The sequence below is a fragment of the Pristiophorus japonicus genome, chromosome 11, assembly GCF_044704955.1.
Source record: "Pristiophorus japonicus isolate sPriJap1 chromosome 11, sPriJap1.hap1, whole genome shotgun sequence".
Taxonomy (NCBI): Eukaryota; Metazoa; Chordata; class Chondrichthyes; family Pristiophoridae; genus Pristiophorus; species Pristiophorus japonicus.
The window spans coordinates 168,297,673-168,323,662 of NC_091987.1; the positions used below are offsets into that span (position 1 = coordinate 168,297,673).

The following is a 25,990-nucleotide window of genomic DNA, read 5'->3' on the forward strand; positions in this document are numbered from 1 at the left end:
TGTCCTCGCCATTCTCAACAGGCTGGGGCTCCTTTCTCCAGAAAAGAGAAGGCTGAGAGGTAGCCTGATCAAGGTCTTTAAAATGATGAAGAGGTTTGATGGGGTAGATGTAGAGATGTTTCCACTTGTGGGGGGTGGGAGCGACCAAAATGAAGAGCCATAAATATAAAATAGTCACTAATAAATCCAAATAAGGAATTCAGGAGGAACTTCTTTACCAAGAAAGTGGAACTCACTGCCACAGGAAGTGTTGAGGCAAATAGCAACGATGCGTTTAAGGGGAAGCTAGATAAGTGCATGAAGGAGAAAAGAATAGATGGGTAGACTGATGGGGTGTGATGAAGTAAGGTGGGAAGGAGCTCATTGAGTCCTCAGCTGGCATCGGGGGTATTTATGCCAACCGAGAGCTGGGGTGAGTTCTTGAGGCCGCAGAACTTATACGGGTAAAAGGTAATTGATTGGGGCCAATCCATTACTTTCAATTTCTTACCTTAAGGCCTTCAGCTGCCTAGGTCCTAAGCTCTGGAACTCCCTCCCTAAACCTCTCCACCTCTCTTTTCTCCTTTAAAACGCTCCTTAAAACCTACCTTCTTAACCAAGCTTTTGATCATCTACTGTAATTTCTTCTTATATGGCTCAGTTTTTGTTTGTTTGTCTTATAACATGCCTGTGAAGTGCCTTGGGTGTTTTACTATGTTAAAGGTGCTATATTAATACAAGTTTTTATTGTTGTTGTAAAGCTCCCTTTGAAGCTGAAGCTATTTTAAAAATCACTTTAATCTCCATCCAGTGGAAGGAACCCTGGGCACTCCGTGAAGCAGGATTGTGGAAGGCAACACCCCCACCCCAACTTGATATAATATCTGGGGGCTTCAATCATGGGCACATTAGGGTCTCACTCCACCTTCCACTGGCAGAGTGACACCACACTGCGTACTACCTTCTGAAAGAACAAGAATCACCAGTCAATTGTAACTTGTAAGAACTACTTTATTTTAATATTTAAAATATCTGAAACCCTTCCAGAATAAATTATACTTTTATTGAAGTGCTAAATATACAGGCCAAAACACACCAAAAATAGTGCCACCTGACCTTCTAGGAAATAAACCTACCAGATTCAACACTGTGAAACATGCATTTTTGTGTCCTTCAGTTTGTCCCTGCAGTACAGTATCAGGTATAGAGTACAGCTTAACTTGCAGCAAGCTCCTGTCCCACTGCGCTCTCAGTGTATCCACTTGTTGTCACCACAGAGGCAAGGCATTTAATTTTTCACAGAAAAAAAGGGTCTGGATTGTGCAATGTGATCCTGGGACAGTGTTGAAAGTCCTGGAATGCTGTGTGATGAAGCAGAATCTAACATGATCGGTCACTGTACGCAATGACCCTGGCTGTGTTTGAGCTCTTGGTCATTATTTGACTGGTTAGAATTTCCAAGGAGTGGTTCAGCAGCTTTTTGTATACTGACCGAGTGTATGAATATATTGAAACCACTCGGGAGAGTGTGGCTACTTGGGACAGAGCTAAGCAGAATCATTTACACTTTACAGTGTCAGTGTGGCTCAGTCAGTAGCACTTTCGCCAGCCCACACTGTGATATGTGCGCGTTATTGGTCTGTGCACCAGAGCTGGTCTCCAGTGAGTCTTGGGTAATCCTTGCCACTGGACCAAGACCTAGCTCTGTCAAGCCCATGTGGTGGCTGGTGTGCAACGGCCACCACACGTTAAAAAAATCCACGCACAGGCATCTTCCACCCTTCATGATGTAGTTCGGGATCCTTCATTTTGGCATGGAAGCAAGTCATCCTCGCTTCGAGGGACTGCCTATGATGATGACTCTTGCCCTGGAGTCAGAAGGTTGTGGGTTTAAGTCCCACTCCAGACATTTGAGCACAGAAATCTACGCTGACACTCCAGCACATTGCTGAGGGAATGCTGAGGTGCCGTCTTTCGGATGAGATGTTATAAACCGAGGCCCTGTCTTCCTTCTCAACTGGACGTAAAAGATCCCATGGCACTATTTCAAAGAGGTGCAGGAGAGTTATTCCTGGTGTCCTGGGCCAATATTTATCCCTCAACCAACATAAAAAGACCAGATTATCTGGTCATTATCACAATGCTGTTTGTGGGAGCTTGCTTTGTGCAAATTGCCTGCCGCATTTCCTACATTACAACAGCGACTACACTCAAAAAGTACTTCATTGGTTGTGAAGTGCTTTGGGATATCTGTTGTTTGTGTGAAAGGCGCTATAGAAATACAAGTCCCTCTTTGTATCAGTCAGCTGGTTGGAGGATTTTGTTTTTCAGCAGGTGGGCGCAGCCGCCTGACCAAGTGCTGCAGTTGGCCAGTACCTCGGTGTGAGATGGGCTCCACCTATAGTCCACATGGACTTCTGACCACTTACTCCAGATCCAGCAGGACAATACTGGCGAATGGCTAAAAATCTGGGAAGTTACTCAATGCAATTGGAAAAGACACCATTTGCATAAACAGCAGGGAATGCCCTTGTTGGGAAGCACTGAGGCAGTCTGAACTGTTATATACTGTACTCAGTGAGATTCATCTCTCACCCAATCTCTCCGGATCAAATCTCATGGTTGGTAAATGCACCACCCCGGGGGAAGCAGAGTGCTACTGAGGAGGAAGGGGCCCTGATTTAACTCCTGGCCTGCACCGAGTCTACTGTTCTTATCTGGGGAGAGATTGTGGTGCTACCAATGGCCTCACTTTAAAGTACTTCATTGTCGATAAAATGCTTTGGGACGGCCTGAGGTCATGAAAGGCACTGTATAAATGCAAGTCTTTATTTATGTAAAACTCCATCACCCTAACTCCCTTCTGAATTGAACAATGTGAAGCCCACATTTTCCTCATATATCGTGCTCCAATAGGATAGCTGTAAGCAGGTTAGTGGAAGAAATCCAAAAGGAACCTGCTACCCACTCACCTTTAGTCTGGCAACAGTCCCAAGCACCGGCACTTGCTGGATGGCTGCACTCAGGATGCTCCAATGCTATATACCCCAGAGAGGTGGGATGCCAGCCTGCACTTCTGGGTCCTCCTTCCCGCCCCGCCCAGAGAGCACCCATTCCCAGTCAGGCCCAGTGACAGTGAGGCACTTCCCGTGGACTGGAGGAAAGCCCATAGAAGCTGTAGACCAATACTTTCAATTAGTTGGAAGCTCCTTCCACCCACACAAGACGGGAGTGAGGAGGCGGACTAGTATGGGAAATGGAAACACACTGAGCACATTAAGGAGGAAAGGCTTGCCTTTATATAACACGACAAAGCACATGACATGAATTACTTTTGAAGAGTAGGCACTGTTATTATGCTGGTAATTCTTTGCGTGGCTCAGACCTTCGAGGGAACATCAGCAGCAGGTCCGGGGCCTTAAAAGGAGCCGTGTGCGGCGGCCTGGGAGCAGCGAAAGATTGTAGAGTGATGTTCTGCATTGTTCCTGCTGCTTTTATGCCTTTTACAGGAGAGGCGTGATGTTTGAGGCCCAGAAGAGGCGAGGGCCCAGGGGCAGCACGGGCCAGCCCATACTGCGATATGTGTGCACACTGTCCGTGCAGCAGAGCAAGTTAAAAAAATCCACGCACAGGCATCTTCCATCCTTCAGGATGTAGTTCAGGACCTGGAATATTAAGTCTTTTATTGAAACACCCGTGAACTCATCCCTTTGTGGCATGGAAGCAAGTCATCCTCGATATGAGGGACCGCCTAAGAAGAAAAGCTGGTAATTACAGCATACAACCAGGTCCCTCCAACAGTAATGAGATAAATCCGATTTAAATCGGAGATAAACCAGCTAATCTGATTTTGGCCCTATTGGATGAAGGAGGAATGTCGACCAGGGCATCAGGAAACCTCCAGGCTCTTCTTTGAAAAATGTCATGACATCCCGAAGGGCCACTTGACCAGACAGACAAGGTCTCGGCTTAAATCCCTTCGGCCAATGCAGCATTTCAGTACTACATGGAGTGGCACTGCTCAAATCCTGGAGTGGGCCCGAGAGTCACAACCTCCTGCCTCAAAGTTACCAACTGAGCCAAGTTGAAAGATCATGTGGGAATCAGAAGGGAAGCGTGGAGGCACGTTCCTGTCTGGCAGTAGAGCAAGGGCAGGCAGAGAATGCGATGGAATATTAGAGGTAGCACAAGGGGCGAGGATCATCCATCTATAGAAACATTGAAAACACTGGTCAGAAAAGGAGTGTGAGAAAGAGAGAAAGATTAGTTTTAACTGAGCCCTTTGACAGACGGATGAATGCTGGATAGTTTCATCTCAACCACATTCTGGTGTTTGCTCCGCCCAAAACATATGAGCAGCAGGAATAATGTAGAACAAATCACAGGCCAGCCAGACTGCAGCACAGCCCCAGGCCATAGGCACAATGCCACAGGATAGGAGAGGCAGATGGCAACTGGCTCCTGGGATATAGTGAATACCACTTTCTTTTCAAAACCTGGCATTTCACAGTGGGCAGTAATCCAAAGAAGCTGCCAGCCTGTCACTCATCAGCTACGGTGCCTGCTGATCCCGGGTTGTGATGGGACCGTCGGGCTGGGTCACTCAATCACCAACCACTAGGATTGTAGATCGGTCAACAGGCATGGTCTCGAATAGACTTCCATTGTTCCGGGTATTCAGGCACATCACAATAGGAATCACGTTGCAGTAATTTCTTTCCCACTGAATTTCCGATTTCCAAAAGCCAAACCCAGCCACCATTTGTTAAACAGCAGGATTAAGTCGATCATTTGAGTTGTGAGCTACCAGAACGGAGGCTGCGCAAAAAGAGAAGGGGGCTTGGGGCCACTGGACTGATCTTGTGGACAAACCTGATGTCTGCAGACTCCCCCCCTCACCTGGAGAGGTACAGTACGCAGTGTGCGCGAGCTCAGTTCTATACAGCTGCCATTCTGTAGGGTTGGGATGGCTGTGTGTCAGAAACCATGAGTGGAGGTCAGCAATAACCCTATCAGAGAGGGGCTGTACTGGCATGGCAAGCTCATAGGGCCGTAGAATCAAGAAGAGTGAGCACGTATACTCAAGCACAGCTCATTGCTTAGGAGCAGAGTGAAGGGTGATGTTTGTTTTTTTATGTACAAATGATGCTATCCCAGTCCCTAATTCTGACTGATGCACACGGTACATGATGGGTATAATGGTGAAATTCTCCTATATATATATATATATAATACATCTTGAATTCAGTTCTGTTTACATTGTTAAACACCAGTTTGGTCAGCCAGTAACAGAACAGTAGCATGTGGTGCAATCCCACAGCCCGCTGGAGTCAGGGTACCCTAGAGTTTCTGTGCTTCAAGTCCTTGTATGAACCTGGCTGAAAACCCTGTACAATAGTCAGAGTCTTCGATTGTGGAGAAAGGCATTGAATCCCCAGCTTTGGCAGCGGGGCAGTTTCCTTCTATATCCGCGTTGTCTACCAGCTCAGTACCAACATCCTCACTGGGAAGGTATGGGCAAGACACCTCGGACAGGATCCGGCCTGCCCTCAGCATCTCGGACATTTGCTTGGCGCTGCAGACTGGGGTGTTTGTTTCGTAGGTCTCATGGAAACTGTTATAATCCACTTCATAGAAATCTTTCTCCAGAGTCAGCACTGGGTTGAATCGATGTCCCCAAAGAACCTCAGAGTCAGAGTACGAGCTTCTGGCTTGACAGGTCATTCCTGTTGGAAAAGCACATTGAACAGGACAGGGTGAATGCACACAAGCGACCATTCATGTGTGAAATACAAGCGAGTCGGCTATATTGCCCCTTAGACGCTTTATATGGAGATATCTACACTTCTCTGTGGCGCAGTGGGTAACACTCTCAGCTCAAAGTCAGAAGGTCATGGGTTCAAGTCCCACTCTAGAGACTTGAACCACAAAATCTAGGCTGACAAATGAGATGTTAAATTGAGGCCCCATCTGCCCTCTCGGGTGGATGTAAAAGATCCCATGGCACTATTTCGAAGAAGAGCAGGGGAATTATCCCCGGTGTCCTGGGGCCAATATTTATCCCTCAATCAAAGACACTAAAACAGATTATCTGGTCATTATTACATTGCTGTTTGTGGGGGTTTGCTGTGCACAAATTGGCTGCCATGTTTCCTACATTACAACAGTGACTACACTCCAAATGTACTTCATTGGCTGTAAAGAGCTTTGGAAGTGCTGTAAGTGTCCCCAAAAACAAGTCTTCCTTTTTTTAAACTAATGTGAGGTATCGGTACATTTACTGGCTGGTCATGGTTATCTACAACTTCTGACTAATGGCAGCCTTGGAGCAGTTATGTTGTGGACAGTTAGTCCTCCTGCGATATCATTGACATCAGTATGTGGTCGACAGTTTGCTCTCCCTACAGTGTCATTGGATCGGAAGTCAGTGCCACGAAAAGTCACGCCTGTTTGTTTTTTTGATGCATGCTCCCGGAGGGCGAGGGGCCACACCTGGTACTCACAATCAGAACATTTAGTCTAAAATATCTGCTTCCAGACTGCATCGAACCAGCAGCTGTGCAGAGTCAACACAGGTACTGGGGGAGGGGGCTTCAGGTCTTCCTCTTTGCCTCACTCCAAATTCTAGAATTGGCGATATCTCGATAACTTATTACCCCCGATTGCACTGATTCTAGATTACAAAACTGAGTAACAAGGAGACACGTCAGCAAGTATTCAAAAAGTCCCCATTACAAAACTTCCAATTACAGGGTAGCTTGGTAGAATATGCTGATCCTTTAATTCAGTGCCTCTATGACAACCATAAAGTCTGCACAATTTTAATATCGCTTCCGAAGATGTGGTTGGCCCCTTGAAATCGGATGACCATATTCCGAAAGAGGGGTTGATTTCCCTTTGCATTGTTACCCGGGACACACTTAATTCCCAGATACAAAATAGAGGAAAAAGGGATAATGTTGTCAGATCCCTGGCTCCTTTGCATGCCACACACGTTGCTGAAGATATCCATGGGAGGGGAGGACCCTTGTACCTAGAGTAGGCGCAAGTATGAAAATACCTTTATAGATCACTGGTTAGGCCTCAGCTGGAGTATTGTATCGAATTCTGGGCACCACACTTTTGGAAGGATATCGAGTCCTTGGTGAGGGTGCAGAAGAGATTTACCAGAATGGTTTCAGGGATGAGGGACTTCAGTTACTAGAGAAGCTGAGAAGGTTAAGGGGAGATTTATTGGAGGGGTTAAAAGTTATGAAGGGTTTTGATAGGGTAAATTAAAGAGAAACTGTTTTCACTGGCAGGAGGGTCTGTAAGAGAGTTGGGGAAAATGAAAGCGTGTGAAATTTGAGACAACCTTTTGATATGGGTAGGGAGTTGGTTAGGTGCTAGGTGATGGAGAGTAGGGACAATGGGTATGTACTCCAATTGGCAGGGTGTGACTAGTGGTGACCCCCAGGTTTCTGTACATCCTTTCACAATATTTATAAATTCATAGAGAGCTGTATATCCAAGTTAGGTGGCACAGTAAATAATGTAGATGTGAGCAGAAAGTTGCAAAGGGACATTGATAGATGAAGTGATTGGGCGAAACTGGCAGATGGAGTTCAATATGTGAGGTCATCCACTTAGGACTGTAGAAAGATAGATCAGAGTATTTTCTAAATGGTGAGAAGCTAGGATCTGTGGAGGAGCAGAGAGATTTAGGGGTCAATGTACTGAAATCACTAAATCCAGTTGACAGGTACAAAATATAATTAAAAAGGCTAATGGAATGTTAACCTTCATCTCAAGGGGGTTGGAAAACAAATGAATGGAAGTTATACTACAGTTGTATAAAGTTTGTTCGATCAGATCTGGAGTACTGTGCCCAGTTATGGGTGCTACACTTCAGGAAGGCCTAGGAGAGCATGCAGTGCAGATTCACCACAATGTTACTGGCGCTAAAAGGGTCAAATTATGAGGACAGGTTGCAGACTGGGCTTGTATTACCTCAAAGATAGAAGATTAAGGGGTGATCTAATTGAGGGTAGAGTTTCAGCTTTTGGTACAGTTGGGAAAACGTGCTCGAAGTTGCGCTGGTGAGGTTACAGTTCAAGTTTCCGCTAAAATTTAATAGCATAATCACAAATGTAAAATCTTCCACGAACCATGCAATCGGACAGAGTAATAGAGTGCAATCATTTCTTTTTATTGCTTCCCATTAAAAAGAATTTTTATTCAAGAGATTACCTAAAATAAGAATATTTAATAAGAGTATCTAGTCCTCCATCCATGAGTAACCAGATTTAAAAATCACTAAAATGACGTAAAAAAAATATAATTAACCGTTTAATAGTTTCATTGTTTTATACTAGTCAGTTTCTCAGTAAATTAAATCTATTTTGCTAGGAGAAAAGATTTAAATCGTGCCTATTTGCACCTAAAAAAACGTGCGCAATTTAAAAACCTTCTTGAAACAGCGCAATCGGTGGAATCATAGAATCACAAAAATTTACAGCAAGGAAGGAGGCCATTTCGGCCCATCGTGTCCACGCCGGCCGACCAAGAGCTAATCAGCCTAATCCCACTTTCCAGCTCTTGGTCCGTAGCCCTTAAGTTACGGCACTTCAAGTGCACATCCAAGTACTTTTTAAAAAGTGGTGAGGGTTTCTGCCTCTACCACCCTTTCAGGCAGTGAGTTTCAGACCGCCACAACCATCTGGGTGAAAATAATTCCTCAAATCCCCTGTAAACCTCCTATCAATTACATTAAATTTATGCCCCATGGTTGTTGACCCCTCTGCAAAGGGGAATAGGTCCTTCCTATCCAGGCCCCTCATAATTTTATGCACCTTAATTAGGTCTCCCCTCAGCCTCCTCTGTTCCAAAGAAAATAACTCCAGCCGATCCAATCTTTCCTGATAGGTAAAGTTCTCCAGTCCAGGCAACATCCTCGTTAATCTACTCTGTACCCTCTCGAGTGCAATCACATCTTTCCTGTAATGTGGTGACCAGAATTGCACGCAGTACTCTAGCTGCAGCCTAACTAATGTTTTATACAGTTCAAGCTTAACCTCTCTGCTCTTGCATTAACGCAAGAACATAGAACACAAGAAATAGGAGCAGGAGTAGGCCATTTGGCCCCTTGAGCCTTCTCCGCCATTTAAGAAGATCATGGCTGATCTGACCATGGACTCAGCTCCACTTCCCTGCCTATTCCCCATAACCCTTTACTCCCTTATCACTCAAAAAATCTGTCCATCTCCACCTTTGAATATATTCAATGACCCAGCCTCCACAGCTCTCTGGGGTAGAGAATTCCACAGGTTTACAACCCACCGAGAGAAGAAATTCTATGCCTCGGCTAATAAAGACAAGTATTCCGTATTCCTATCCTTCAGGGGTCTGTGGACATGCACTCCAAGGTTCCTCTACACTTCAGTGTCCCACCATTTAATGTGTATTTCCTTGCCTTGTTAGTCCTCCCTTACCCTTCTCTGGATTGAATTCTGCCCACGTGACCAGTCCATCGATATCTTCCTGCAGTCTACAGCTACAGTCGAATCGTGCAATTTTAGCCGGAGGTGGTGGCCAGTTTTGTTGGTGTGGCCTGATCTGGACAAATTAAATGTTGAACCAGCGTAAAATATTGTGGAAACCGCGAAGGCAAGTGGTTTTTGGGTGTAACTTGCATTTAAAATGCCCTAGTTTTCAGCGCTGGTTCGGTCGATTGTGCTGGAAACTGAGCACAAAACTAATGGAAACCCGAGCTGTTTATGATTAAAGGATTTGATTGGGGAGCTAGAGAAAAACTATTTCCTCTGGTGTAGTGAGTCCAGAACATAGGGGAATAATCTTAAAATGAGAGCCAGGCCGTTCAGGGGTGCTGTCAGAAAGCACTTCTTCACACAAAGGGCAGTGGAATTCTGGAACTCCCTTCCCCAAAATGCTGTGGAGGCTGGGGGTCAATTGAAAATTTCAAGATGGAGATGGATAGGTTTGTGTTGGGCAAGGGTATTAAGGGTTATGGAACCAAGGCAGGTAAATGGAATTAAGATACAGATCAGTCATGAACTAACTGAGGTAGAAGAGGCTCAATGGGCTGAATGGCCTCCTCCTGCTCATTGGTTAAGAACCAGAGGACACCAATAATTGGTAAAAGAACCAGACGGGAGATGAGGAGAATTTTTTCACGCAGCGAGATGTTATGATCTGAAATTCACTACTTGAAAGGAAGGTGGAAGAAGATTCAATAGCAACTTTCAATAGAGAACTGGATATATACTGAAACAACAAAAATAAATTTCGAGCTATAGGGAAAGAGAAGGGGAGTGGAACTAACTAGATTGCTCTATCAAAGAGCCAACATCAGCCAATGGTCTGAATGGCCTCCTGTGCCGTAAGATTCTATGATCTGAAATACAATACAAGGCAGGAGTAACGACACCTCCCATGCCATTCTGGGGCTGCTTTGGTCAGAGGCCTGATGATATCAGCAGCCACAGTAGGTGGCCCTCTGTGATGGAGTCTGAGCAGAGGCTGGAGGAACCACCTGTAGCCACCAAAAAGGCAAATGGCTTTTAAAAGGACAACATAGTCCAGCAGACAGCCATTGAGCAAGCGGAGTCCTGGCTGCTGTCTTTGTGAAGAAGCGAGGAAGCTCAAGCAGGTCTCTTAAATCTGCAGCAGTGGGACAGTACTGACCCCACTTTTGTATGTCAGCTCCTTCCAAAGGTGGTCCCTGTGCTGTGTGTGTGTGTGTATGTAGGGGGTGGGGGGGGAGGAGGGAGTGTTGGGCCATTATAATGAGCTGAACCCACAAATACCGAGCGGACTTTGGATGTACTCTGACCATCGCAGGCGGTGGAGCCTCGGAGACGGGAACAGAAGTTCCTGCCGCGTGCCTCTCAGATTACTTGTTTCTCTACTGTTGCCCCTGATGTAAAACATCACTTCAAAACCCAGATGAAAATTGTCTGGACAGAAGATGTCCAACAGGCACTTGTGCTCACGCGGGGGAGCCATCATTCCTAGACATGAACGTACTGATCCAGAAACCAGTAACGGAATGCTTGGTTGGTCCGAAAAGAGTCAACTGAAAATCAGTGTGTTGGTGAGCGTTGCACATGTGTTTGTGTCAGGGACCCTGTATACATTTTCCACTCTGTTCCTTTACTTTTAAATAATCTGATACTTAATTTCCCACATTACAGCAGTGACGACACTTCAAAAGTACTTCATTGGCTGCAAAGCGCTTTGAGACTTCCAGTGGTTGTGAAAGGCGCTATATAAATCCAAGTCTTTCTTTCAAGTTTATAAACTATGGCCAAACAGATTGTTCATTTTTCTGTTTTCTGAAGAACACGAGTGCGCTGGTGACAATATCAGTATGTTTTTGAACCCTGGACCCATTACTTTACCGGATATGGTGAAAATAAAGGCACCGGCATTGGTTACGGGATTGACGTGTTGCACTGAGAAATATCTGTCGATGCCGAAAAACAGAAGAGTCAGATTAGGGACCGGATACTATCTGGGGACTCAGAGCATGGGTGTGAGCTCTCGTTTATGACCATGGTGCAGTACAGGACAGGATGATACTCTGCAGTCCATCTGGCTTTGCCTATAACCAACACCCCATAATCACCCATTCCCTCAAATATCGATCCAATTCTCTCTCACCTGTTCCCATACGGTCTGACTCACTGGCTGGTCTGTTGGAACACTCACTGCTCTCTGTGCAGAGTTGGTTTCCCCACAATGGCTACTTGCTTCCAGGGGTAACATGTTTCTTTAAACACTGAGGCACTATGAAAAAGTTGTCGACAAACCACTGCTAAATATTCAGAGCTGAAATTATTCGATCTAAAAAAAAAAGTTCCTCATGTACCACCATTTCTGCACCCTGACTAGTCAAGTGGAAATTGAAATATATCTACTGAATTAAGACTTGCATTTCTATAGCGTCTTTCACGACTTCAGGCCGTCCCAAAGCGCTTTACAGCCAATGATGTACTTTTGGAGTGTGGCCACTGTTGTGATGTAGGAAATACGGCAGCCAATTTGCGCACAGCAAGCTCCCACAAACAGCAATGTGATAATGAGCAGATAATCTGTTTTCGTGAGGTTGGTTGAGGGATAAATATTGGCCAGGACAGCGGGGAAAACTCCCCTGCTCTTGTTCAAAATAGTACTGTGGGATATTTCACATTCCCGAGAGGGCAGTCAGGGCTTTGGTTTAACGTCCCCCATTAGAAAGCTGGGGGGGGCAAGGGGAAAAAGGGGGCAGTTAAATAAGGGGAAGGACTTCCTCGCTCCATCACACTGCCAGCCATTGTCCACAGGGCAAATAGTGCTCTACCTGGCTGGGTGTGGGGGGTGCGGGCAGGCGGGACTACGATGAATGCCATGATCGAAGTTCTAGCCAGTCAGATGGGCTTGGAACAAAACATGTTTCAGATCACAGACTCTTAAAGCATAGAAGGAGGCCATTCAGCCCATCGGACTATCTTGGTTCTTTGATGTTGGAATTTGAAATAAACAGAAAATTGCTGGAAATCTCAGTGGGTCAGGCAGCATCTGGAGAGAGAAACAGTTGACGTTTCAGATCATCCCAGAAACATTAATGTTGTTTCTCTCCACAGATGCTGCCTGACCCACTGAGATTTCCTAGATTGGCTCAGCCTCCAGCTCCTGTGAATGACCTACTCCTCACCCCTCCCCTTAGAAATCGGCTTTTGTCCCAGTTAGGTGCCACACTACAGACACAATGCTCGCGTTATCTACCACAGACACAATGCTCGCGTTATCCCACACACCACAGACACAATGCTCGTGTTATCCCACACACCACAGACACAATGCTCGCGTTATCCCACACACCACAGGCACAATGCTCGCGTTATCCACACGCTACCTGTTGCTTCCACCATGCCTTCAAGGATGGCGACAATCTCAAACTCCTCCTTCTCCAGCTGACTTCTGCTCATCTCCCAAAAGGGGCTCTTCTCATTAATTTCGTGCGAAATGATGAGCGGCGACACCAGGAAGAGCCGGTCGTCCCCCGTGTCAAAGCCCACATTGATGTCAGTCTGGTTGAGGGGGATGAATTCTCCTTCTTTGGTCTGCCGGGATTTGATGAGCTTGGCTCGGATGGAAGCCTCCACAATGTGAGAGTTGCGAAGATCTCCAACTCGGAACATGAGGCACAGCTTCTCGTCGCGGAGAGAGATGACGGCACGGTGGGAAAACATGAGCGTCTCGGCTCGGTTCTTTGGCTGGGAAATCTTCACAAACATACAGCCAACCATCAGAGCGTTGACAATGGATCCCAGGATGGCCTGGATCAAGAGCAGGATAATGCCCTCTGGGCACTTCTCCGTTATAACCCTATGGCCGTAGCCAATTGTGGTTTCAGTCTCGATAGAAAATAAAAACGCAGACACGAATCCGTTCAAATTATCCACACAAGGAGTCCACGTTGAATCTTCCAAGTGCTCCAGGTCTCCTCGGATGTAGGCTATAAGCCACCAGATGAAGCCAAAGAAGAGCCAGGTAACAGTGAAGACCAGCGTGAAGATCAGAAGGTTAAACCGCCATTTCAGGTCCACCAAGGTGGTAAACAGGTCACTGAAGTATCTGTAGGTCTCCTGAACATTTCCATGGTGGACATTGCACTTCCCATCCTTGTCAACATACCTTTGCTTGAGTTTCTTTGGCTCAGCCAGTAGACGTGTCCGGTCCGTTGTTAAGATGTTGTCCCGTACGTGTTTAGGCAATTTCTTTGATTCTCTAGTGCTCGATCGAATGTCCACGTCCGGGAGAACTCCAGAATCTCCTGCCATTCTGCAGCTACTGCGGATCAAATATGGATCTCAATCCAATATTACCACCTGAAAGAGAGAGAATGTGTCAGCTGTAAGGTCGTACAGTTGCGCACTTTGCTTACACGGAATCTGCAGGAGTACAATAACTCCGACAACATAACTTCAGTATTAGGGTCATGGGGAGGAAGGGGGTTGTTGGGGAGGGTGGGGAGGAAAGGGGTTGTTGGGGAGGGAGGGGGTTGGATCGCTATTGTTGCGGGCTTTAAAGTGGCGATATACTCCCATCTTCACTGTTGCATAAGCCCATCACTCCTTCGATGGGACATTTGTGGAGCCTATATATAGGACCCCGGTCTTGTTTTGTCTAAGAACACCATGCGCATTGGGATGTATTACTATCAAATGTGGATCTCAATCCAATCTTACCACCTGAAATAGAGAGAATATTTCAGCTGTGAGATCGTACAGTTGTGCACTTTGCTTACACGGAATCTGCAGGAGTACAATAAATCCGACAACATAACTTCAGTATTAGGGTCATGGGAAGGGGGGGGGGGGATTGTTGGGGAGGGAGGGGCTTGGCGCGATATAAATACAATTTGTTGCAGCCTCCTGAGAATCTCTACACTATTCACACTGACTGGTGCGTGCCCGACATTGGTTTATCCAGCTGCAAATGAGGGAGGGGGGGTTTGACCAACAGGGAGATCCTTTACTTTTACTCACAAACAGCTCAATCCTTTTCCCGATGGTGCTTCCTTGTATCGCACCATCGGCACCAGTTGCCCTGGGTACATGGTCCAATTGGCCATTATTAATTTTTGAGCGGATTTGGTGATTGCCAACAGGCTATTCAACTATGGACATGGAGCTCTGTCCACTCCTGATGCTGGCGTGGACCACACGTCCCTCCCTGGGACAGAGTGTCTGCCTGGCTTTGTCCCCGGGACAGAGTGTCTGTCTGGCTTCTATCCTGAACACTCATTTTGTTGCCCATCATCCCTTTTGTCTCTCTAATCCCTCCTGCCTCCCACCCTATCACAGACCTTCCCTTTTGTTCTTTCCTCCCCTCCCCCCTTTCACTGCCTTAAGAATCAGTTACATCTGTAATTTTTTTCCAGTTCTGACGAAGGGTCACAGACCCGAAACATTAACTCTGTTTCTCTCTCCACAGATGCTGCCTGACCTGTTGAGTGCTTCCAGCACTTTCTGTTTTCAGTTTAGATTCCAGCATCCGCAGTGATTTGCTTGTGTCAGTCTGGCTTCTCTCCTGGTCGAGTTGGCTAGTTGAGGTGATGGATTTTTTGAATTACAACTGGTTGCTGGCAGGCCTAATTACATGGCTTCATCACAGCGGATAGCTGCAGGAGTAAAACACACATTGCGCCTCAATCACAACAGTGCTCGGTCAAGGTGAAACACTGCAATCAAATGCAGTTGTTTTCCTGCTGACTGCGGTTACTATAATTCCCAATCTGCCAGCCAGTTTACTGATAGAGCGGCACGAGTCCGCTCGTGTGCCTTTATAGAACCGCTCATTCTGAAGCAACTTATTTAAATGAAAGGAGTTGAGGTAAACATGAACAAGGTAGATTCGCTGAACAAAGTTCTGTCCTCTGACTATATACTCCGTCACCAGCCTGCTGACATGGAGATGATTAAAAGGTGCTGTACAGCACCAGAATCAAGATCATTCAGATGTCCCATTGCACAGTTTGCCTGCATAACAGTGACTGTGATTGATTATCTGTGAAGCTCCCTGGGATGTCCCGAGAGTTAGTGAGGCACCACATCAGTGCAGCTTCTTTCTTTCATCTTTCAATGAGCAATTTAGTCATCATTTGACCTTTTTATCGACACAAAACCCCTGTTCCCCCGATCCTCACTGGACAAGGGATGAAATTGCCCCTGTTTGTAGCCCTGTTAGCACCTCCGGGGGGGGGGGGGGGGGCGTTAATGGGACGGAAGAGACTTTTTCCTCCTGGGGGAGGGGACGCTACCGCTTCCCAGGAAATTGCCCGCGGTTAGTGCCCCGAGCCACCGTTCAACCGCCGATGTAATCGCCATGCGCGGCAACCCCTCACCAACCCCTTGCCGCCCCGCAGGGGAAGTTGCCCCGGGGGCCGCGAGCGGATGTCAATGCCAGCTCCTCGGGTCGTGAAGCTGGCAGACGATCGCGCTCGGGGCGCTGCTTAAAGGGGAGGGCGCCAACGCCCCGGGCCACCATCTTTTTTTGACTGCCGACTCTCGGGTCAGCTCTACGATGGTGGCACTGGAGCGATCCGGGTCACCATCTTACAGTCTGGCACTACGTTTTGGGTGTCCGGCTGAAGGCCAAATCCATGCTGCCCTGGTGGGCTAGTGGAGGCCATCAGAGACCTTGTGGAATGCACAATGGCCCTCCCCCTTTAAGCGAAGGGGAGAGGCATTGAAGCATGTCAGTGCTACGTGGAGCATTCATCCAGTGCTTTTCTTTGCAGCCTGGGAACCGCCCCCAAAGGAAAATGAAAAAGCAAAATTATTATTTAAATGGGGAGCGATTACAAAATGCTGGGGGAGAAAGAGACCTGGGGGTCCTTGTACACAAAACAGAAAAAGTTAGCATGCAACACAGCAAGTAATTAGGAAAGCAAATTAAACATTGGCCTTTATTGCAAGGAGGATGGATTATAAAAGCAGAGAAGTCCTGCTACAACAGCACAGGGCATTTGTGAGACCATTCTGGTGTGTCTTATTTAAGGAGGGATATACTTGCATTGGAGGCAATTCAGGAGAAGGTTCACAAGGTTGATTCCCGAGATGAAGGGGTTGACTTATGAAGAAAGATTGAGCCTATACTCATTGGAGTTTGGAAGAATGAAAGGTGATATTTTTGAAAGGTATAAGATTCTGAGGGGGCTTGACAGGGTAGACGCAGAGAGGATATTTCCCCTCGTGGGGGAATCTAGAACTAGGAGGCATAGTTTCAGAATAAGGGGTCATCCATTTAAAATGGAGATGAGGAGGAATTTCTTCTCAGAGGGTCGTGAATCTTTGGAATTCTCTGCCCCAGAGAGCTGTGGAGGCTGGGTCATTGAATATATTTAAGGTGGAGATACAGATATTTGAAGGATCAGGGAGTCAAAGGTTCTGGGGAGCAGGCAGGGAAGGGGAGTGGAGGCCAAGATTAGATCAGCCATGATCTTATTGAATGGCGCAGCAGGCTCGAGGGGCCAAATGGCCGACTCCTGCTGCTATTTATGTTTTTATGAAATGGAGCGTGCGAGATTGCGATCCGCTTCCTTCGAGGGGTGATAAGGGCAATTCCGCAGTGGGGTTGGGACTTCTGTGCTGGGCATGGAAAGTCCCGCCCCCAGATGGTTACCGCTCCCAATCAGGGCGCAGGGCAATTTCACCCCCAAAGACTCCATCTTCGGCTGGGACACCGGTTGTTACCAAGCAACAAAGGTTTGGCACAGCGAGCCTCAGTACTGGGCAGCTTTGCCTTCGAGCAGCCTCCATCTCTGGGTCCTGCACGGTGAACCCATGAGGATGGCATGCTATGGCTCAGAGGCCAGCCCTCCTCAGCCACTTCGTTCAGCACCGACCACACATGGAGTGCGGAGCTGCTACACTGTGTCCCCGCAACACTCGAGCAGCACCCTGGGTTTCCTTTCACTTTGCTTTTCGTAGCCGTCTCCGCCTTGAGTTTTGGTAAGTATTATGTCTGTAATGTACTTATGAATGACTCCACGAGGCAATGTGTTGTACTCAAACTGTAGTGACCTTGGTCCTTTATTTGTAACTCCAGAGTGAGGCAGCCACATGGTGGCTGCCCTTTTATACAGCCCCTGCCACCAGGGCAGGAAACCCCGGTCTCCACCAGTTGCACCCTCTAGTGGTGCCAGAATAGTATATACACAGTGTAAACCTTATTAATAGTACATCAGATAAACAAGTCTTCATCTTATGCAACTATACAGTGACTACACAGAGTCTATCTATAGTCTGCATATATAACAGTAAGGATCGTCGACAGGCTGAGATACCTTCGGAGCCTTTCTGCAAGGCTGTAAGAATTCTTGTCCACTTACTCAGACACATGCCTTTAATTGTCTGTGTGCCTTGGCTCAGTGGTAGTATCAACGCCTCGGAGTCAGGAGTTCATGGGTTGGAGCCTCACTGCAGGCAGTGCTGGTGAGCGAGACCAGAGTTACGGCCTCTGTTGACATCCAGTGGGGGTACTAGTGCCTGATGGGACTCCACTGCATCCAACAAGGACCTGGGAGTCAGGTTAATGGCCTGTCCATATAAAAATGGACTTGGTTATGGAGACAACCCAGGGCCGATCTGCTGGATGTAAAAGCATTGCAGGAAACAGGCTGCCTCGTGCACTCCAAGGTAGGGAAAGATGACGACAATGTTCCACTCCCACCACCAGTGAGCTCCCCAATCTATCGGCAACCTCTGGTCATCTTCGACTCTTTGTGTCAAGTACACATCGCATGATAACCACGTCAGTCGCTTTACTGGAGCGTTGGTTAATTGAGCTGATTATTACAGCCTAGAAAGTGCCTCAGATGGTCGTGCTTTGCAAACAGATGAACAGCTTCTACTTCACTTCCCTGTTACAGGCACAGCCTTTGGTGGTAAAGTGGGCGAGAGGGTTTTGTAACATGTTCCTTCCTTGTACAACATCAATTAAGGAATTAGGCAAATTCCCCAGTTAGTAATGCACAATTTCGGTGTCTGCCAAGACGAAAGCAGGTTTGATAGCAGCACAAGGAGCTGCTTGAGTTGTCTAGATTCATAGTAGAGCGGGCTAAATTCTACAGCTAATACATTGTTGCCATCAGCAGCTGTGCTTAGTGCTGGAGTCGGACGTAATTAAGGAGGAACAGGATGGAGATCATCAGAGTGCACGGGATGGAGAGGTTGTAGGAAAGTATTTAGTGGGGGTCTCGGCAACCCATTCATGTGAAGTACTTTCCAGGGGAATGTCCAGAATTAAGGGGCGTCTTGAAGCAGGAAAGAGAGGTAGAGAGTCGGAGAGGTTTAGGCCAGAGGTTCCAGAGTTGGAGCCTAGGCAACAGAAGGCACGGCCACCAATGGTTGAGCGATTATAAGCTGGGATGCTCAAGAGGGCAGAATTAGAAGAGCGCAGACATCTGTTGCACTGTTACACAATCTGGTATTTTGGACGTTGCCACTTCTTTTAATGCACCCTCCACAGCATGCACTGCAGAGAGGCAGTATAATAGACCTCCGAGCAGTGCTTCTTAAATGGACACCCACAACTTTCAACTATTTTACATATTTGCTTCTGTGCCGACTTCTTGACAGTGCATCGGAGTAGTGGCTTGGTGCAATATATTTAAGTTGTTATTAGTGTGCAGGGAATGCTGCTGGACATTTGCAAGGCTTTTCTTAAAAGAAAGCGTGCAAGAACACCACTTGCTCCCAGTACTGGGGGCTGCAGCAGGACATGGAGCAGAGGCAGCAAAGGGGACAAGCTGGTTGCAGAGGGATGAGGAAGAACCATAGGAAGAAGCAGAAGGAGTAAGAATAAGGAGGCTACCCAGTCAACCCCTTTCTGGTCAGGATATCTGGGAGCGAATCACCTGCCTGCATTACCAATGAACCCAATCATAACTTGCCTTTCAATATTAGTCTCACATATTACGGTGAAGATACTCCCCACAGCGCTATTAGGGAGGGAGTTCCAGGATTGTGACTCAGTGACGATGATGGAACGCCGATATATTTCAAAGTCAGGATGGTGTGTGACTTGGAGGGGAACGCAGAGGTGGTGATGTTCCCATGCGCTTGTTGTCCTTGTCCTTCTAGGTGGGAGTGGTCGTGGATTTGGGAGGTGCTGCCGAAGAAGCCTTGGCAAGTTGGTGCAGGGAGTGAATATTTAAGGTGGTGGATGGGGTGCCAATCAAGTGGGCTACTTTGTCCTGGATGGTGTCGAGCTTCTTGAGTGTTGTTGGAGCTGCACTCAGCAAGGCAAGTGGAGAGTATTCCATCACACTCCATCATGGGTCTAGATTAAATGTGAGATTTAGAACAGTGAGCAGGCAGATCTTCTTCAGAGAGCTGTGAGGCTATGGGATTCACTTCCAGGGTTAGTGCTGGAGGCAGAAACTATGTCAACATCTAGGGTAAGAATCATGGGATCTTACAGCCCAGAAGTTGACCATTCGGCCCATCTTGCCTGCTCTTTGAATAACTCTTTCAATTAGCCCCACTCCCTACTCATTTCTCATCGTCCTGCAATTTTCTCCCAATCAATTATCCAATTACCTTTGGAAAGTTACTATTAAATTCCACCATCCTTTGACGCAGTGTATTCCAGATCACAACTTGCTGCTTAAAAAAATTCCCCTCATCTCACCTCTGGCTCCTTTGGCAATTAACTTAAATGTGTGTCCTCTGGTCAATGACTCTTCTGCCACTGGAAACAGTTTCTTCCCATCTACTCTATCAAAACACAATGATTTTAAAAAGGAAAAGCTGCTGGAAGGAAAACAAATTGCAGTTTCTCTCGTCTCTCCACCCATTCAATAGGTGGGTGAAGGAGAGGTGCTGAAGGGATATGGGAAGGGTGGGTGGATGTGATTGGGATGGTTGGCTCACGTGTAATGGACTGGTTGGGCTTAATGGTCGGTTTCCTTGCAATGTACATGTATTCCTAGAGCAGCTACTTGTCCCATGGGGCAATGCAGCATCAGGACCCTCCGTCTCAAAATGGGAGTTGTTGTGACTCAACCAGACCAGGAGAGGGTCCCTCATCAGCACTGCATCCCCATTGGCTGATGAGTTCAGTCACCTGTTGGAGATGTCCCTGACCTCGGCCAGTTTGAGACACGTTACTACACCCGATGTGGCGCCAATGGTCCTTTTCACCTTCTCCATGCTTCCAGAAAATTCGCCAGAGACCCTGAGCCACAGCAGATCAGGCAAACATATATTTACTGTTATGCTGGTTTTTCCCAAGAGTACAGAACATAAGCACATAAGAAATAGGAGCAAGAGGAGGCCATTTGGCCCCTCGAGCCTGCACCTCCAGTCTATAAGATCATGGCTGATCTGATCCAGACCTCAACTCCACTTCCCTGCAACCCTGGACTCTCATCATTCAAAAAGGGCATACTTGATGTGACAACAATTCAGCACTGATTTATGAGTCAAGGATGTACATTGATCCAAAGGGAATTCACTGACAGTGCATGTGAAATGAGACATCTATATTCTCAGACAATCAGCTCTTTCACGCTTGTTCAGAGGGGTTACAGAGCAGTCAGCCACTTTCTACGAAGTTTACCATTTGTTTAGGCTGAAAAATACCTTTAACATGATGACCTGGGACTTCGTGAATTTAAATAACAAATACAAAAAGGAGCATCACTAAAGCAGGTCCTGACATCATGCAAAATGTTTGTATTTGAATGGAGCAGCTTGACCTCTCCTCTCCTTCATCACTTGTTTTTCAGACAAACCTACAAATTACTATAACAAAATGCAACAGGAATCAGCTGGAATATTTTCTGTGACTGAAGCGGTTTTGTTACTCCTGACATAGCTGTCAGAGTTTAAGTCAATTCCACACTAAAACGGGGCAAAATTCGGTAGCATCTCATTTTGGGGCAGTAAAAGTCGTGAGGAGAGAGTTCCTGCGCCAGGCGTGGCAGTCCTGCCCCGCAACCTATACCGCGCTTACCGTCAGACAGGAATTGCAGTGCAAAATCTCGCGCTCCAGTTCCTGTCAGGGCGCAAAGGGATGCGAAGTTTCCAGCACTACGCGGTGGGATGCGTAGTGCTGGTGGGTAGACAGGACCCCCCCACTTCCATTAAAGGGGAGGGTCAAGCTGCCGACTCTGCGGGTGGGAAATGGGGCCATCGCTGGACCACCGGGGAGCAGGGGGAATCCACCCTCAGCTCCAATTCCGCAACGCGGTCCATCAGGAGATGGAGGCGGATACACTTCTTACACATGTAGTCGTCAGGGACACCGGAAGCATCCCTGAGTTCCCACATGGCACAGGAGGAGCATATCACGTGACCGATCTCTCCTGCCATGCCTTAACCCTTAGATACCCTTAAGTTGGCAATAACAATGCTACAGTTTACTTACTGATATAAAAATAAAAAGAAAAGCTACTCACCAATCACCAGCCAATCACTTACCCCATTGGCTGTGACGTCACCTTTTGATTCCTTTCTACTTCTTTTTTGCTTTCTCTCCCGCTGTAGCTGCACCGGTACGCCTTTTATAGGCCGCTCCGACACTGCTCCCGCCTCTCACCAACTGCCGCTGACTCTCGAGCTCCCCCTGGGCCTTTTATAGGCCGCTCCGACACTGCTCCCGCCTCTCACCAACTGCCGTTGACTCTCGAGCTCCCGCTGGGCCTTTTATAGGCCGCTCCGACGCTGCTCCCACCTCTCGCCAACTGCCACTGACTCTCGAGCTCCCGCTGGGCCTTTTATAGGCCACTCCGACGCTGCTCCCACCTCTCGCCAACTGCCGCAGGTCGGGTGGGCAGAGGTCGGGGCTTTGGGCGGGGGGGGGTGGCGGGGTGGGCGAGGGTCGGGGCCCAGGGGGCGGAACAGCATGTATCAGCATTGGGGTCGGAGCAGAAGCGTGCGAGCGCCTGGGGGTGGGGAGTGCGATAGAGCAGGGGGGCGAAAGAGTGGGAGCGCGTGGGAGCGCGGGGGGTGGCGAAAGATCGGGAGCGCGCTCTCGCGAGGGGGCCATAAGAGCGGAAGCGCGCGCTCGCGTTGGGGGGGTGGGGGGGCAAAAGAGTGGGAGCGCGCGGGCGGAAGTCCATGTAGATGATATGGATATTATGAAGTTCCTCATAAGAGACTTAAGAAAAATAATGGCACACACGTTTGGAGGTAGAGTGATCTTTCCTGGGCGCAACTTTTCACCAGATTTATTAATGGCTTGGCTAAAGGGAGAGAGTTGCACATCCAAGTATTCAGATGACACTAAGTTCGGAGCGAGAGTAAATAGCGCCAATGGGATCAGGAATTTGCAGAGAAACATTGAGAGATGAACTAAATGCGACAAACTACAACAGATGGAGCCTGGGGAAGAGAGTCACAAGATCAGAGTATTTTGTAAATGGGGAGAAGCACAGAACTGGATGAGCAGAGAGATTTAGGGGTCAATGTACAGAAATCACTCAAAGTTCGTGGACAGATACAAAATATAATTCAAATGCTAATGGTATGGGTGGAATACAAAGGGGTCAGGCCCCATCTGGACACTGTTCAGTCCTGGGCACTGCATCGCAAGAAGGATATATCGGCCTTGGAGGGGATGCAGTGCAGATTGACCAGAATGATACCGGGGCTGAAAGGGTTAAATGAGGACATGCTACATAAATGTGGCTTATATACTCTTGGGGTATAGAAGATTTAAGGGGGGGGGGATTTAATTGGGGTGTTTAAAGGATCTGATTGGGTAGATACAGAGGTGAACATAATCTTAAAAATGAGAGCTAGGCTGTTCAGGAGTGAAGTCAGGAAGGACTTTCCCCACACAAAGGGTAGTATTGAATTCTCTCCTCCAAAAGGCTGTGGTTTCTGGGGGACAATTGGAACTTTGTGTATCAAGAGATACGAAGCTGTTGCAAGTAAATGGAGTGGAGGTACAGATCAGCCGTGATCTTCGTGAATGGTGGAGCTCGAGATATTTGTTCCCATTATCGTATGTTCCCATACTCCAGGACCCCACTCGAAAATAAATCTCACGCCTCCAGCACTCACCGTCCCCTTCAGTTATTTCTACAAGCAGTGTCATGTCGTTTACGTTTCTTCCCCTGCAGTGAGAATGTGGGGTATATTTGGGTATAATATGACAAAGCAGACCTTTGTGCTGAGAGTGTCGCCGGGGTTGTGCCAGCTTGTGCTCATTAAATCGTGGCTGGCATGCCTGAAACTCAACGTTCAGCTCCAAGCTAATCTTCTCAGCAGGATACTCAATCCAGCATGGCTCTGTGGGTCAGGTCGCAATACGCCACACCGCGTCAATCAATAGCTGATTATTCACTCAGCGGTTCTGCAGTAAATCCCAATTGCCTGCAACAATGCATTGCAATTCTCCCAACCACACAGCAATTCCACATCAGTGTCCCGCAGAAGCCGCTCATTAATAATTAACTTCTTTTTCTTTTTCTGGCTTCTTTTTCGACAAATCAAAATGTTAGATGTTCCAAGATTCAGGGGTTTTAAACAAAATGAGCTGCAATCCAGCTCCCAGAGCAGCTTTCATCACAAGCACACTCAACAATCGACCGTCGCTGCATCAATACAGTTAAAAACCAACACAGCACCTCATTTGAAAGAATCCAAAGGATCAATCTTTTTGATTCTATATTCTGTTTCCCCGCCCCCCCCCCAATGATCGACAGCTCTTTCTAAACAAGGCTGACCTGCCAGTCAAAATAATAAATCATAGAAATTTACAGCATGGAAGGAGGCCATTTCGGCCTATCGTGTCCGCGCCGGCCGACAAAGAGCCATCCAGCCTAATCCCACTTTCCAGCTCTCGGTCCGTAGCCCTGTAGGTTACGGCACTACAAGTGCACATCCATGCACTTTTTAAATGCTATGAGGGTTTCTGCCTCTACCACCCTTTCAGGCAGTGAGTTCCAGACTCCCTACCACCCTCTGGGTAAAAAATGTCTCCTCAAATCCCCTCCCAACCTCCTACCAATTACTTTAAATATATACCCCCTGGTTGCTGACCCCTCTGCTAAGGGAAATAGGTCCTTTCTATCCAGGTCCCTCAATTTTATACAATTCAATCAGGTCTCTGTTTCAAAGAAAACAACCCCAGCCTATCGATCTTTCCTCACAGCTAAAATTATCCAGTCCCGGCAACATCCTCGTAAATCTACAGTACCCTCCCTAGTGGAATCACATCTTTCCTGTAATGTGGTGACCAGAACTGCATGCAGTACTCTAGCTGTGGCCTAACTACTGTTTTATACATTTCAAGCATAACCTCCCTGTTCTTATATTCTATGCCTCGGCTAATAAAGGCAACTATCCCTTATGCCTTCTTAACCACCTTATGGGAAAAAAAAAGCTTGTAAACCCTTCAGGATTCTGTGGGCCTGCACTCCAAGGTCCCTCTGTTCCTCTACACTTCTCAGTGTCCTATCATTTATTGTGTAATCCCTTGCTTTGTTAACCCTCCCCAAATGCATTACCTTACACTTCTCCAGATTGAATTCCATTTGCCACTATTCTGCCCACCTGACCAGTTCATTGATATCTTCCTGAGGTCTACAGCTTTCTTCTTCATTATCAACCACAGCCAATTTTTGGATCATCTGCAAACTTCTTAATCATACCCCCTACATTCAAGTCTAAACCATTGATATATACACCACAAAAAGCAAGGGACCCAGTACTGAGCCCTGTGGAACCCCACTGAAAACATCCTTCCAGTCACAAAAACACCTAGCAGCCATTACCCTTTGCTTCCTGCCTCAGAGCTTATTTTGGATCCAACTTGCCACTTTGCCCTGTATCCCATGGGCTTTTACCTTCATGATCAGTCTGCCATGTGGGACCTTATCAAAAGCTTTGCTAAAATCCATATACACTACACCACCCTCGTCGATCCTCCTCGTTACCTCAAAAATGCAATCAAGTTAGTCAGACACGACTTTCCTTAACAAAGCCATTCTGACTGTCCTTGATTAATCAGTGTCTTTCGAAATGAAGATTTATCCTGTCCCTCAGAATTTTTCCAATAATTTTCCCACTACCAAGGTTATGCTGACTGGCCTGTAATGACTTGGTCTATCCCTTTTTAAACAACGGTACAACTTTAGAAGTCCTCCAGCACCACACCTGTAGTCAGAGAGGATTGAAAAATGATGGTCAGAGTCTCTGCTATTTCCTCTCTGGCTTCTGTTAACAGCCTGGATACATTTCATCCGAGCATGGGGATTTATCCACTTTTAAAGATGCTAAATCCCTTAATATTTCCTTTCTCACTATGTTTATTTCATCTAATATTTCACATTCCTCCTTCTCTGATTGCAATGTCTGCATCGTCTCTCTCTTTTGTGAAAACAGATGCAAAATATTCATTAAGAACCATACCCACGTCTTCCACCTCCACACAGATTACCTTTATGGTCTCTAGTAAGCCCTACTCTTTCTTTAGTTATCCTCTTGCTCTTAATGTATTTATAAAAAAA

General features: G+C 47.0%; 1 protein-coding gene across 3 annotated transcripts in view; it reads right to left on the minus strand.

Moving 5' to 3' along the window:
* Positions 1-969: 969 nt before the first annotated feature.
* Positions 970-25,990, minus strand: part of LOC139276374 (G protein-activated inward rectifier potassium channel 4-like) — a 34,971-nt gene continuing 9,950 nt past the window's right edge. The window contains exons 2-4 of one of the 3 annotated variants that reach the window (XM_070894261.1): positions 14,971-15,145; positions 12,875-13,850; positions 970-5,705 (exon numbers count right to left, since the gene is read on the minus strand). In XM_070894261.1, the coding sequence (XP_070750362.1) occupies positions 5,320-5,705; positions 12,875-13,802 (1,314 nt within the window). In that variant the 5' untranslated portion in view covers positions 13,803-13,850; positions 14,971-15,145 and the 3' untranslated portion in view covers positions 970-5,319. Of the gene's footprint in view, positions 5,706-12,874; positions 13,851-14,970; positions 15,676-25,990 lie in introns of those variants that run through there. The other 2 variants (XM_070894260.1, XM_070894259.1) reach the window with 2 other exon arrangements.